Source organism: Camelus bactrianus, chromosome 14 (assembly GCF_048773025.1).
Source record: "Camelus bactrianus isolate YW-2024 breed Bactrian camel chromosome 14, ASM4877302v1, whole genome shotgun sequence".
NCBI classification, from domain to species: domain Eukaryota; kingdom Metazoa; phylum Chordata; class Mammalia; order Artiodactyla; family Camelidae; genus Camelus; species Camelus bactrianus.
Genome location: NC_133552.1, coordinates 15,218,367 through 15,233,604, shown reverse-complemented (window position 1 = coordinate 15,233,604; position 15,238 = coordinate 15,218,367). Strand labels below are relative to the sequence as shown.

General features: G+C 40.5%; 2 protein-coding genes across 10 annotated transcripts in view; one reads left to right on the top strand and one right to left on the bottom strand.

Annotated features, from left to right (window-relative positions):
• The window catches only part of SETDB2 (SET domain bifurcated histone lysine methyltransferase 2), a 74,976-nt gene extending 73,521 nt beyond the window's left edge, over positions 1-1,455 (top strand). For 2 of the 3 annotated variants that reach the window (XM_074378146.1, XM_074378145.1), the window contains one exon: positions 636-1,454. In XM_074378146.1, coding sequence (XP_074234247.1) covers positions 636-775 — 140 coding nt within the window. In that variant the 3' untranslated portion in view covers positions 776-1,454. Of the gene's footprint in view, positions 1-635 lie in introns of all 3 variants that reach the window. The other variant, XM_045514057.2, reaches the window with a different exon arrangement.
• The window catches only part of RCBTB1 (RCC1 and BTB domain containing protein 1), a 93,697-nt gene that overhangs the window by 2,655 nt on the left and 75,804 nt on the right, over positions 1-15,238 (bottom strand). For 6 of the 7 annotated variants that reach the window (XM_074378149.1, XM_074378150.1, XM_074378152.1 and 3 more), the window contains one exon: positions 8,170-10,427. In XM_074378149.1, coding sequence (XP_074234250.1) covers positions 10,287-10,427 — 141 coding nt within the window. In that variant the 3' untranslated portion in view covers positions 8,170-10,286. Of the gene's footprint in view, positions 1-8,169; positions 10,428-15,238 lie in introns of those variants that run through there. The other variant, XM_074378147.1, reaches the window with a different exon arrangement.

The window sequence follows — 15,238 nt, the reverse complement described above, 5'->3', positions numbered from 1 at the left end:
CAGCCTTTCTAATGTTCCAGAAGGTTAACTACAGGTATACAGGTATTCTAAGGAGAAATTACATATTTGTGTGTTTTAATATTCTTCAATTTTGAGGTTTTTTAAAAAAAATGACACTGCCAGTGAGTGGTAGTATTTCTAAAGCCTAACTAAAAGTCTCGTCTAAGTTTCCACAATAAAAGCCTTCCTGTTTCTAAATAAAAGCTTTCATGTAACATTAAAAACTGGGTGCATCTTATGAAAGATCTGCCTTATCCTTGATATTCTAACCACATGCTCTCTCCAGTTACTGTCTCTCAGTAAGGAGATACTGTGCAGCATGAAGGTTCTGTAGTCGCTGCTTTCGAGTTCTCAAAGATACACACAGAATGTACTTTTCTGCTATAAATGCATACAAAACTTTTTAAGATTTACTGACCAGCTTTCTGTGTGATAAAATACCAGAATTCCATCCTGAATTGGAAGAAAGAGGAAGCAGAGGCAGAAAAGCATCAGTCCCTGCTCACAAGACCCTAGATCCTTTTCATTTGGGGCACAGCATTGTGTGCTATGCACCTTCAAAAGGGGCTAGAAATAGTACATCATTCATAAAACTACTGAATAATCCGAAATCATCTGGTTTCCTCTTGTCACAGCCATAGAGAATAAAATTCATCAATCTGAAGAACAGCAGCGGCAACTGAAGGAAGAGATTGAGCTACTTCAGGACTTAAAACAAACCTTGTGCTCTGACCTTCAGTCCAGTTCGACTTCAGATTCTTCCCTATCTTCTTAAAAATGATCATTTCCTAAGCAGGGAATCAGGCACAGTTGCAAACAGGCTGAAAGCTGGAGACGTGCCTATGAAAGCCACACGTCCTAGGCCTGTGACACTTGTGTCTCTTTGTTCCTCAAAACGTTGATCCATACCACCTCTTACCTCTTCCTGCTGAGCGGCATCTCCTGCCTGATTGTTTACTGCCTCCTCCTCATCATCATGTCACTTCTACCTCTCCCCTCCAATGAAGTATTTCTCAGATTCTACTCGAGTAAACTGGATCATGCTTCCCATCGCTCCCACCCTCTGCACTGCAACTCCCCTGGTGGCCTCCCCTCTCAGCTAAATGGACTCCAGTAACACACCAGGTGCTCCTGCCTCCAGGACCTTTGCACATCCTGCTGTGGAGTCTTCACTGCTCTTGCACCTTCCTCTCCCTGTTCCTCCTGCAGATCTTACACCAGTTCTCCCACCTATTCCATCTGAGAGTACTTTCTCTTCATGTCCCTTCTCAGTGTAACCCACAGCATTAGACATCAAACCAGTGGAGTTTAAGCAGTCTGAGGGCAGAAACTATTCCTGTGTTCTCCCTGCCACATTGTCAGCACCTAGTGTGCTCTATAAATGCATAAACTGTTTTTATCTAGTTCTAGCCCATAATGCCTCTTTCTATAATAAATTTTGAATATTATACCTGTATCAAAGGTACCTGTCTGCTTTTTAAATTTCTCTTTGGCTAGTCACCACATGGGCATAACATCATCTTCCAAATAAACATTTAAAACTGAACTCCTCTGAAGATTTTTCTCTACCTAACAATATATAATTCAGATTTCTATGCTCTACCACCACGTCTGACCCCCTTCACATTCACATTTCTGCATTTTTACCATGCTACTGTGATTCACAGTAATGCTAGATTTCAACGTGAGTTTGGTCTGAGCCCCCAGCATGGTGTCTGGTGCATAATATACTCAAAAATACCTGCTGCATGAAGAATATGATGTTGATTCCTGTTGTAATGGTAATCCCAGCCCACATCATGACTACCTGAGAGGCAAAATCTCAGTGGTTTTTAAATACGGCTACACATCAGAATCCCCTGAGGCATTTAACAAACTACAAGTATTTTAGAAGATGGCAGAGAGGGAGGACCCTAAGCTCACCTCGTCTCTCAGGAACACCAAAATTACATTTATGGAACAACTATGGACCAAAAAGGCCGGAACCTAACAGAAAAGTTCTTTTACAACTAAAGCTATAAAGAAGGAGCCACAACAAGATGGGGCGGTTGTGCAGGTGGTGGTGGGCTATGTGGTATATCAAGACCCACCCCCCTGGGTGGGTGACCCACAAATGGGAGAATAATTACAATCACAGAGGTTCTTCCCAAGGAGCAAGGAGTCTGAGCCACAGGGATCCCCAACCCACAGGTCCTGGCACCAGCAAGATGAGCCGCGAGAACATCTGGCTTTGAAGGCCAGTGGGACTTGCTTTCGGGAGTCCCAGAGGGCAGGGGGAAACAGACTCCACTCTTAAAGGGTGCACATGAAATCCCACATGGTCCAGGACCCAGGAAGCAGGAATTTGAAAGGAGCCTGGGACAGACCTACCTGCTGATCATGGAAGGTCCCTGAGAAGCAGACAGCAACTGGAGCTCACCTGGGGACACAGACGCTGGCAGCAGTCCTCTCTGGGAGCCCGTTCAACCACGTGGACACTGGTGCTAGTGAGGGCCATTTTGGAACCCACCCTCTAGCTTACCTGCCTCAGGATCCAGCTGCACCCCCCCTCACCAGCCTGCAGGCACCAATGCAGGGATACCTCAGGCCAAACAACTAACTGGGGGAGGACATACCCAACCTACCAGCAGTCAGGCCGCCTTAAGACCCCCTGAGCCTAGAGCCACCCCTGAACACAGCGCTGCCCACCAGAGGGCCTAGGACCTAACCCCACAAACCAGTGCACAGGCACTAGACATGGGACACCCAGGGACCTGCAGCCAGAGACCCTGGGACCCAGCTCCGCCCACCAGTGGGCAGGCAGCAGCCCCAGAATCTGCTGGACCTGGGCCCCACCCACCAGGGAGCCTGCTCTAGCCTCGGGACCAGCCTTACCCCTACAGGACAACCACAGCCCTGAAGCCTGCCATGACAGGCCCCAGCCCACCACCAGCAGGCCAGCGTCAGCCTGGGACCGGCTGGACCCAAGCCCCGCCCACCAGGAGATGAACGTAAGCTTCGGGACACCCCAGACCCTATAGCCAGTTATGTCAGGAACCGACCCCACCCACCAGCAGTCTGACGCCAGCTCTGGGACCCCTAGGCCCTGCAACGAGACCCCAGGACCTGGTTCTGCCTGCCAGGAGGCCAACATTAGCCCCAGGACCTGGCATCTCCTGCCAGTAAGTGGGAACCAGCCCCAGTATCTCTTAGACCCTGACTCTATGCTCCAGTGGGCCAGCACTAGCCCCAGGGCCAAGCCCCCAGGGTTCCACAGCCAGCCACCTCATGATCCAACCACCAACCAGTGGCCAGCTGCCTCTGTACCAGACAGGGCCTGGCTGCCAACCGGACCAGGTGCCAGCCACACCTACCAGACTGCCACAACAGAAGGACCCCTGTAGCCCACATGGAGGGCACACCACAGCTCTGGTGATGAGAGGGGAGTGCATTTCTGGGACACCCAGGACATCTCCAACAAAAGGCCACTTCTCCAAGGTCAGAAAACATAACCAACCTGATACCTAGAAATAAATACAGCAAGTTAGGAAAAATGAGGTGACAGAGAAACATGTATCAAACAAAGGAAGAAGATTAAACTCCAGAGGAAGAATGAAGTGAAGTGGAGACAGGCAGTCTACCCAGGAAGGAGTTCAAGGTAACAGTTGTAAAGATGATCAAATAATTCAGAAGAAGAATGAACTGAGCAAAAAGTCAGAAGTTTTTAACAAAGAGTTAGAAAATATAAAGAACAACCAAACAGAGATGATGAACACAGTATCTGAAATACAAAATACACTAGAAGGAAACAACAGTAGACTAGATGACACAGATGAATGGATCAGCTGCGATACAGAGTAGTGGAAATCACTGATACCGAACAGAAGAAAAAAAAAAAGAATGAGGACAATTTAAGAGACCTCTGGGACAATAACAAGTATAGTGACATTTCACATTATAGGCATCCCAGAAGGAGAAGAGTGAGAGAAAGGGCCTGAGAACATATTTAAAGACATAATAGCTGAAAAGTTCCCTGGCTTGGGAAAGGAAATAGTCACCCAAGTCCAGGAAGCACAGAGTCCCAGACAGGATCAACCCAAAGAGGTCCACACCAAGACATAATGTAATTATGGCAAAATTTTAAGATAAAGAGAGGATATTAAAAACAAGTTTCTACTGTATAGCACGGGAAACTAAATTCAATTATCTTGTAGTCACCTATAATGAAAAAGAATATATGTATGTGTATATATGACTGAAACATTATGCTGTTCACCAGAAACTGACACAACATTGTAAACTGACTATACCTCAACTAAAAGAAAAAGAAAAGAGAGAGAGAGAGAATATTACAAGCAGCAATCAAAAAGCAACAAGTTACATGCAAGAGAACTCCCATAAAGCTACCAGCTGACTTTTCAGCAGGAACTCTGCAGGCCAGAAGGGAGTGGCACAATATATTTAAAGTGACAAAAGGGAAAAACCTACAACCAAGAATACACTACCCAACCAGGCTCTCATTCAGATCTAAAGGAGAAATCAAAAGTTTTACAGACAAGGGAAGCCAATAGAGTTCAGCACCATCAAGCCAGTTTTACAAAAACTGTTCAAGGGAATTTTCTAAGTGAAAAAGAAAAGGTTTTTAATTAACCATCAACTAAAAACGTGAAAATTTTGAAAGAAAAAAGCTCACTGGTAAAGGCAAACACACAGTAAAGGTAGGAAATCCTTCACACACAAAGGGTATAGGAAGGTTAAATGACAGAAGTAGCAAAATCATCTATATCCACAATAAGCAGTTAAGGGACAGACTAGACAAATAGATTTAAAATGTCAAAAACAGTCATCATGAGGGGAGGAGAGTACAAATGTAGGGCTGTTAAAATGCATTTGAAATTAAGAGATCAGCAACTTAAAATACTCATATATTCATATATATGTATATATAGAGAGAGAGAGACAGAGACTGCTACACAAAAACCTCATGGTAACCACAAACCAAAAATCTTTAGTAGGTATGCACACATAAGAGAAAAAGGAATCAAACATAACACTAAAGATAGTCATCAAATCACAAGGGAAGAGAACAAAAGAAGAAAGTAACAAAATAAAACAAAAAACCCCAAAACAATTAACAAAATGCCAATAAAAACATATACATCAATAATTACTTTAACTGTAAATGGACTAAATGCCCCAATCAAAAGACAGAGTGGCTGAATAGATACAAAAACACAACCAACCCGTATATATGCTGCCTACAAGAGGCTCACTTCAGATCTAAAGACACACAGTCTGAAAGTGAGGGGATGGAAAAAGGCATTCCAAGCAAATGGAAATCAAAAGAAAGCAAGGGTAGCAATATTATATCAGACAAAATAGACCTTAGAACAAAGGCTGTTACAAGAGGCAAAGAAGAACATTACATGATGATCAAAGGATCAATCCAAGAAGATATAACAATTGTAAAAATATATGCATCCAACATAAGACCACCTAAATACATAAAGCAAATGTTAAGACATAAGTATTAACAACACAATAATAGGGAACTTTAACACCCCAATTACATCAATGGACAGATCATCCAGACAGAAAATCAGTAAGGAAAAACCGGCCTTAAATGACACATTAACCATCAACAAAATGAAAAGACAACTACTGAATGGGAGAAAATATTTTCAAATGACATGACCGACAGAGTTAATATCCAAAATATAAGGGAACTCAGTGGTAGAGTGCATGCTTAACATGCACGCACAAGGTCCTCAGTTCAATCCCCAGTACCTCCATTAAAATAAATAATAATAAACCTAATTACCACCCCCCCAAACAAAAAAAATTCGTTAAAAATACACACACACACACACATATATATAAACATAAACAGCTCATACAACTCAACATCAAAAAATAAACCCAATTAAAAAATGGGCAGAAGATCTGAATGGACATTTTTCCTAAAAGGACATATAGATGGCCAACAGGAACATGAAGATTCTCAACACCACTAATCATTAGGGAAATGCAAATCAAAACTATAATGAAATACCATCTCACATCTGTCAGAATGGCTATCGTCAAAAAGACCACAAATACTGGTGAGGCTGTGGAGAAAAGGGAACCCCTGTACACTGCTGGTGGCAGCCACTGTGGAAAACAGTATGAAGGTTCCTGAAAAAAACCAAAAACAGAACTATCATATGATCCAGCAATTCCACTCCTGGGTATATAACTAAAGAAAATGAAAACAGTAATTCAAAAATATACATGCAACCCAGTGTTTACAGCAGCATTATTTAGAACAGCCATGATACGGAAGCAATCTAAGTGTCCATCAACAGATGATGAATAAAGAAGATGTGGTATGTGTATGTATGTGCATATATAATATATACATAAACACCAGTCCGCCATAAAAAAGAATGAAATTTTGCCATTTGCAACAACATGGATGGACCTGGAGGGTATTCTGTTTAGCGGAGTAAGAAAGAAAAATACTGTATGGTATCACTTATATATGGAATATAAAAAATAAAACAAACTAGTGAATACAATAAAAATGAAACAGGCTCACAGATACAGAGAATAAACTGGTGGTTACCAGTGGGGCAAGGCGGGGGGGGCAAGATAGGGGGAGGATATTAAGAGGTACAAACTACTACATATAAAACAAGCTACAAAGATATCCTGTACAGCACAGGGAACAGAGCCAATATTTTATAATAACTATAAGTGGAGTATAATCTATAAAAATTTTGAATCACTATGTCGTATACCTGAAACTAAGATAATGCTGCAAATCAACTATGCCTCAATTTTAAAAAGCTACGGAAGCCAAGACTCCATTCCAAACCCACTGCAAAAAGACTTCCCCTGGTCTCAATGACCGCTGTAACTTCAGCTGCCTCCCCTGACGGTCCATCTACAGCACAGCTTATCTGAGTAACAGTTCTGATGTCATGTTGTTTATTTCTAAAAAACCCTCTGTCCTCCACTTTACTTTCAAATTTCATCAGTCATTCGTGGTGGTAACTCGGCACAATGGAGCAACATGTATGAGGCAGTCGTCAAGTGGCAAACGTTGGGCAAATTTAACAGACCCAGGTTTGAACTTCAGCCGTGTCACTACTGAAAAAAATTAATTTGAGCCTAATCCTGCCTACTTTATGGTACCCTAGCATTGTGGAACATAAATGTACACACACACACACAGACAGACAGACAGACACACACACACACACACACACACACACACACAAACGCCTGCCCCTTGCCACTGTTTCCTCTGAGGGGTCCTGGTTTATTTTCTCCATCCTAACCAAGCTTGCTTATGGTAAAGTTATGGAAGGCTCATTAGTCCCGACCTCTTAAGCTTTTGCTTGAGTTCCTCACTGTCATTTTGGAAATGAGCTTAAAGGACGCTTCGTGTTTTCCCCTGTGCTGCACAAACATGACCTTCAGAACAACTGCTCCCCATATTAACCCTATTGGGTTTCCTGTCACTAACTTACAAGAAGCAGTTTATAAACATTATTATGTCGTTAATTCCTAAACCTCTCTAATAATCTACATTCCTTGAGGATAAGGACTGCGACTCTCCCTGCATTTATAAGTCCCCCAAAAGATCCGCATACATTTTTCTGCTGCGACAGGTCAACTGTAGTATCTTTCAGCAGGAATGAAACCAAAGCATATCTACTGGCTGGTGGGGAGAGTTGAGGAACAGTTGGCATGTTTGTGGTAGACCCTGTTTTCAGCCTAATATCCAAGAATCAGAGTGCTGATTTTTTAAAAATTGTGGCAAAATACACATAACATAAAATTTACCATGTGAACCATGTTTAAGTGTACAGTTCAATGTATTAAATACATTCATAAGGCTGTGGACCATCCATGCCCAGAACTCTTTTCATCTTGCAAAAGTGAAACTCTGTACCTCTTAACAACTCATCATTCCCCCTCCCTTTCCCCAGCTTCTGGCAACCGCCGTTCTACTTGCTATGAACTTGACTCTTCCAAGTGCCTCATACAGGTAGACTCATACAGTACTTGTCCTTTTGTGACCGGCTTGTTTCACTTAGCATGATGTCCTCAAGATTCATGCAAGCCTCAGCATGTCAGAATCTCCTTCCTTTTTAAAGCCGCCTATTATTGATTTTGGAGAGAGGGGGGAAACAACTCTGCATGCCCACTGTAACAGACTGCTTTATTTATTAACATGTCATTCTAAACATTACATAAATACAGCCTATGTAACTAGAGTATCAAACATTGTTCCAGTAAGAAGTTCAAGAGTACATTGTAGGGCTGTTTTAAGAAATATGGATATTTTGGCTTTCATTATTACATCGGATGAAAAAAAGCAATTCAAAGAATAGTTTTCATCTCCTGCTATGACTAACAACAAAACCAAGTAGAAAAAAGAGTGTATTTTTTAAAAAGAGATACTCAACTACTTTCTGAAGGACTTATTCCTGCTCTCTTCACTGAATACATACTCATACAAATTATTCAGTAATCTGAGAAGTGGTTATTCACCTTTTAGGAACTCAGTAAATAGTTGTTCAATGAGCGAACTATCTATGGAAATGGACCCACTACTTTAATTTGTGCTTTTTTTAGCTTTTTTTTCAAGTAAGAGCAACAGTAAACATACTTTAGTCCTTGTTTTGTCCAGATCATAAGCCTACAGATAGTGATTACTACAAATACTACTGATAGTAGCTAATAATCAAATTAATGTACATTTATTAACCTAGTAAGAAAATTGGATCATGTTGCAGAACTAAGTTTAACCCAGTAACTCCCTGGGCTTCAATCACTTGTAACAAGGTCGAGAAAAGGAGGCTGGGACTTCTGGGTTTGTATTTACTTCACTGATCAATGAATTTCCATCTTTGGGCCCTCACCTCCCTCACACACACTTAGAAGCAATACTAAAAATAGTAGCTGCAGCCTCTCTTCATCCTCTTGTAAATTTGGCTCTGAAAATGTATATAGGCTCCAAGTTCAGATGGGAGACCTTCCTAACAGGAAAAAGAGTTCACTAAGGGAGCCCCCACAAATAGGGAAATGAGTCTTTGGGCCAGAGAGCAGAACAGAACTTTGTTCTTGAAGCAAGTTCAAGGGACACACATGATAAAACTCAGTTGAACACTTACCTCCCAATGTCACATTTTATAATCAAACCAAAAAGTAACCCCAATAATTTAGATCCGTTTTTGAAGTTAAATTGTGCCAAATATTATACCTAACACAATGGAAAGGAAAGGAAAATCAAATGTGAAAGCTGGTGAAATTTCAAATAAGCAAAATCTGTGATGGTATTTGGCATTAATAAAATTGATAAAACAAATTCCATTAAGCCCTGTAAGAAACTTGGTTTTAAGAACTACTTTTTTGAGTCAGACGTAGCAGATCTGATGATTTCAGCCACCACAATTTAGGAAGGCAAGAGTATACTGAATACATCATTATTTTTCTCTTATGAGGAGCATTATAGCAGGAAAGGGGAAGGGTGTTAAATCTGGATTCTCAAATTTAACCTTAATAAAACACTGTTAGTAGCGGAGACTCTGATTTATAAAATGTTCACCTTTGCCCAAATGAAGCTTCTTTCACTATCCACTTTTCACAGGTCTATGTCACTACTCCTTATGTACTTAAGTCTTAAGAGAAACCTTGACTAGCCTAGAAATTTATCTTTACATTAATTAGCATTACAATGGATTTATATTAAATTGAATATTATTTTGAAGTTTAAAAAATGTCATCAATAATGCAAATACACAAACAAAAGTCTCAAACAATCTTAACTATTCCTTCACAGTAAGGCTACTGAACTAGCAACTAATGCAGCCCTTCAACAAGCCCCAAGTCAGCATCTTGAATGCCTGGCGGGGCCTCTGTGTTCACCTCACAATTCACACGCTATCCCAACTCCTGGTGTCAAAAGGGTTGTTGATATGTGAGCCAGGAGAGTTGCCACAAATCTCCCCTTTCCAACTTCAGAAGTTCCTCTAATCAAAAACAAATAAAACAAAAAACCACCAGCTAAATTTTCACCCTTTTACAGCATCTCAGCCAAATGTAAAGTCACATTTAAAACATACGTATCTGGAAACAACAGTTGTTTAAAGTGGGTTCACTGTACACCCTTCACACATCCCTCCACAGAGAACTGGGTCTCAGCAAGAGCACAACCTGGTGGGTTTTTACCTGCAGAATTACATCACCCGTAGAGCGCAAATGACAGGCCACCACCAGCCCCAGAGCACTCACACAAAACCCAGCAGCCTCGGGCTTCAGTTCTTAAAGGCTCCACATTTACTGGCTTTAGCAATGAATTCCTTTAGCAGAGGGCCATCCATTTGCCAAAATGCTGCAGTCTGTGTAACTTCTGTCAAATGATTGACGCAAAACTTAAAGCAGAATTCTTCTAAATCCTAGACACACACAACAAAAATAGAAACAAGAAGAGGCCTTTTTTTATTAACTTTGAATACTTCTCTCCAGTTCCCTCACCCCAAATCTCTCACCCTCCCACAGAAAAGAGATTTGAGGCCTAAAACCTCAAACAAGGCAAACAAGTGACTACAGGTCTGGGTCAGAAAAATGCATACTATTTACTCCCCATGCAGTAAAAGCAGTGGTTTCCCTAACTCAAGCCTGACTCTTCAAAACACACACACACACACACACACACACACACACACACACACACACACACACACACACACACACAGTTGGGTGGGGGGTGGGAGGATAGCTTCCTTATGGTTACCACATAATCTAGTCACTCAAAGACATGGTTTTAAAATGCTGAAAGCGACTTTAGTCCGTATCATATGTTTATACTACATTCAAAAAGTCGGGGAGGGGTTGGTGTAGCTCAGTGGTGGAGCACATGCATAGCATGCACAAGGTCCTGGGTTCAATCCCCAGTACCTCTATTAAAAAGTAAATAAGTAAACAGACCTAATTACCTCCCCTTCCACAAACACACACACACACACAAAGTCAGAGAAAAGAATTAAGATGTGGGTCATCTGGCTTAAGGAAGAGAAGACTTTAATAAAGAAACAGAAAAGTGATAGAGAGATGTGTTCAACCTAAAGTGACAAGTGAAAAATAAAAATTCAAGGACTTTTCATGCTCTCCTACATAAAAATGCCTTCACTTTTAAAGCCACAAAGAATATACTACAACTCCCACCACACTGATTTCTCAGATAGTCCGTGCAGAGTAGAACAGTCAGAGACGTGACTTTTCAGTTAGACAGATGGAAGTCACCAACTACCAACATTCAGAAGGAAAGGAGCGTAAACAAGTGGTAACTCAGAACAGTTTAAAACTCTTATTTCTCCCTATGCTGACACATGCTTTCATCCCCAGCAACACTCTACTATCATGCTGTTTATTCCTTCCAAAGTTGGAACATGTATCAATCAGTTAGGTACGTGGAATGCACACAAAGACGAAGTCTAATAGCTTGAGTTCTATCACGTGGCCGGCGATGCTGAAAGTCAATCAATATTCAAGGTTCTACCAAACCAGGAACCCAACAGCAGTTAAACTGGAGGGTCTTGGCTTTGTGTTACGAGCCACCACCAGATAAGAACTCTGGCAGGGTAGAGAAGGGCCACTTACCACTAGGGAAACACCCCTTTCAGACCCCTGCAAACAAAGACTTCTTTATTCTAAGAGCCTCTCTGTCCCTAGCTGAAAGACGCCCCCTCCACTCATAGAACCAGTAAGAGATCAACCACATCTGAGGTCTCAGCCAGCTGCTGCTAGAGTTTTACTTTCCAGATAACTGAAAATGCATTTAAAATGTTAGCACAATCTCTGGATCTGTGTTTTTTTAATAAGAGATTCCCAGTGGGCTGAATATACAGCTGAATGCTCTGTGTATTACAATAAACTAAAATGTTAAATGATATAAAACATTCTTTCTCACATTACTGTTAAGGAAGAAGCACCACTCCTCATATTATAACCCGATGGTCAGTTAATTAACAGCTCTAGGGACTAAATTATATTCCACAAAAAGATGAAAGTCATATTTTAGTCTCAATTATAAAAATAGAACACTAGTTTACCTACACATAACTTAGGAAGAAGCAGCCAGTCACAGCACAAAAAGTTCTTCAAACCATGTAAGGTATCATATAAGCATCTTTAAATATTAAGTTTTAATTACATAATTTCCGATTCAAAGGAGAAAGAGTATATCAAATTCTGGCACTGCAAAACCTTACCACTTGTATGTCTGCTAATTTGGAATTAAAGGTCTTTGTAAAATTATGAAAAAGTGAGCCTATTCAGTTTACTAATTGTACAGATTACTTTAGTATAAATTTTAAGAATTTTTTTATATAGTCCAGGTATACAAATGGTGCTCCTAATTACAAACCAGTTCATACATCTATGAAAACTGTTTCATCAAACTGCCTTCCCTTCCCCTCCAATTAGTTTGGTGAGATTTCTCAGTACAGTTGACCCTTGAACAACACAGAGGTTGATCCAAGTATAATTTATACTTGGCCTTCCACATGCGCAGGTTCAACCAGCCTCAGATAGCGTACGACTGTAGGACCTACTATTGGAAAACATCCATATACTAACTGGACCTGGGCAGTTCAAACCTGTGCTGATCAAGGCTCAACTGTATTCAACAACAAATGTTTAACAGTTTCAAACATTAAAAGTCTACCTAAAGAATACTGAAACCAATCTAAATCTGGGTTGTTTAACTAATTAAACCTTGGTTAAGGCAGATCTTTGGAGAAGGAAGCACTGAACATACTTGGAGAGAAACTGGAATTTGCACGTTCACCTGAGTGAACCACAGAGTGCAACAGCCAAACAGATTCACTTAGCAACCTGGCCCTGAGCCAGTCTGCTGTAAATGCTGATGTGTGGACTAGATAAACACCCTTCGGATAGTTCTTAAATACTATAGAAACCTACATGATCTGTTCACCTCAGCCTGCAAGTGATCAGAGCTTCATCTACCTAGAAGAAAATGCAACTCTTACCCAACTAATAAGTCAACTAGGGAACTGCTGGACTTAACAAAACAAAAAAAAAAAACAAAAAGACAGAACAAAACAAACAAAAAAAACCACCAAGAAAGAGGAGAAGGAGCACTTAACCAGTAGATGAAAAAAGTTCCTAAGCATCTTCTCAAGGGCATGGAATAGGGCAGTGGGAAAGAGTGTTAAAATCAAGGGGTCTAATACAGTATTCTTGGTATTTTAGAAATCAAAGTCCATGTTTATGACATTCTGTGGTGAAATTATTATAAAGTGGTTCTAAGGCAAATCTTATAAAATATCAGTTTTGTTGCAATTAGCAAAGAAAACCAAAATAACATATTGCAAACCTAAATTTACAAATTCATTCCAAGTCTTTAAACATTTAAATTATTCTAATCACTCTACATACTCTGAAAAGAGGTTGTTTCTCCTTGTCATAGATTTTCTGTAGTAACAAAACACAGAGAATTGACAGTCTTAATATCCACATTTTTAAAATGTTAATGCAAACTTCAACAGAGTTCTTACCCAGTCTTAAAATCCTAAAGCTAAAATAATGAGTGCTAAGACTTCCTCTTAAAGGCCACTTGGCCAGCGTGAGACAGGGCAAGGTGCCTTTACGTCACAAGCCACCCTTGAGACCCATTTCAGGTTGCAGATCTGAGAACCGCGCCTAACTGTCCAAATGCCTTGTTAAAATAATTAGGTAACAAAACCCAAACACCATAAGTCTAGAATTCACTGGGCAGTAGAGCTGACCTTTGAACAACGTGGGTCTGAACTGCGCGGGTCCCCACCCAGGGTACTTTTCAGTAGTGGGCACTGCAGCACCACAGGCCCCGAGGTTGGCTGAATCCCCGGATGCAGAGGAAGCCCGCACACGGAGGGCCGACTGTAGGTTATAGATGATAAACCCCTGCATTGTTGACGGGTCAACTGTGTATCAAGTATAAAATATTCCACATCAAAGTGGGCTTGATTTTGTTTTTCAGAATATATTTAAATGTCTCACCAGACTGGAAAAAAATTTTATAAGGTGCTTTCTCTCACTACCCAAACAATATTTTACAGTCTACTGATCAAGAAAAACTTTTAATTTGGCCCCCTGAAAGAATAAATGCTGACCACCTGGCTTTAGCACAAAGCTTTCTGATACTCACATTGCAAATCAGTTTTGGAATTAGATTTCTGGGCTTATTTTTAATGCTTCCCACCAAAACCAAAATTTTAAGACATAGTTGTTCAGAAAGTAGGATTATCTGGAAAGTTCTACTCTGGTTAAACAAATACTTCCCAACTGTTTCTTCTAATGTTCAAATATGCACAGAAAACAAAATTTTCCTGAAAAGAAACAGTATAAATAAAAGCATTTTAAAATGTTTATATTTATAATGCGATCAGAACTATCAGGAGAAAACGTTTTACTCACACTTTCTCCCTTGATGTCAATACTTATTCAGGTTTATACTAGAGGAATATCGAAGTGCTCCAAGTCCTTTACTTTATTAAAACTTGCAGAAAGTTTGACAGTGCATTCATAACACAAGGGCTCCACGACAATTAGCTTACTTTTAAAATCTTCACAACTACGGAGTCAATACATTTGTGTTCCTTTTATGTGTGTACACTTGTTGAAAAATTCTCTTGTCAAAAGGGAGTATGGAGGAACTACAGCAATTTTTATAGAAAAGAGAAGAAAAGTGAGAGGCAGGCAGTCTCCATCAACCCACAGAATGAGGGAAAAGTCATCTAGGAACCCCAAGCTGAACTTCTGAAAATAATGGACGTTGCAGTCGATTTCCAATCTGCCTTTGCAGCAGCGTCTCATCAACTACCAGACAGAGTAAGCGGGTTCTGTTTTTATATTCTAGAGACTTCATTTATTTAGCTGCTACCTTCAATAGTATTAAGGAAATACACTGTAAAGGCATATGAATCAATTATATAACTCCTAACAGAACCAGAAACAACACAACCTAGAAAGAAGGCTTTTTAAAGTCCTCTGTTTTCTAATTTTCTACAACTGAGTATGTAGTATTTGCAGGGTCATGAGCCGTTTGTTTTTACATTTTTTTTAAAAAGCACAAGTTCATGGTGAGGTACTTGAAGTACATGCATTCGTTCATTTCACTCAACATATATTTCTAAGCACCATCTACATGCTCGCACTGTGACATACTCCAGGGAAGCACGTGCATTTGTGGTCTTAAAAAGGG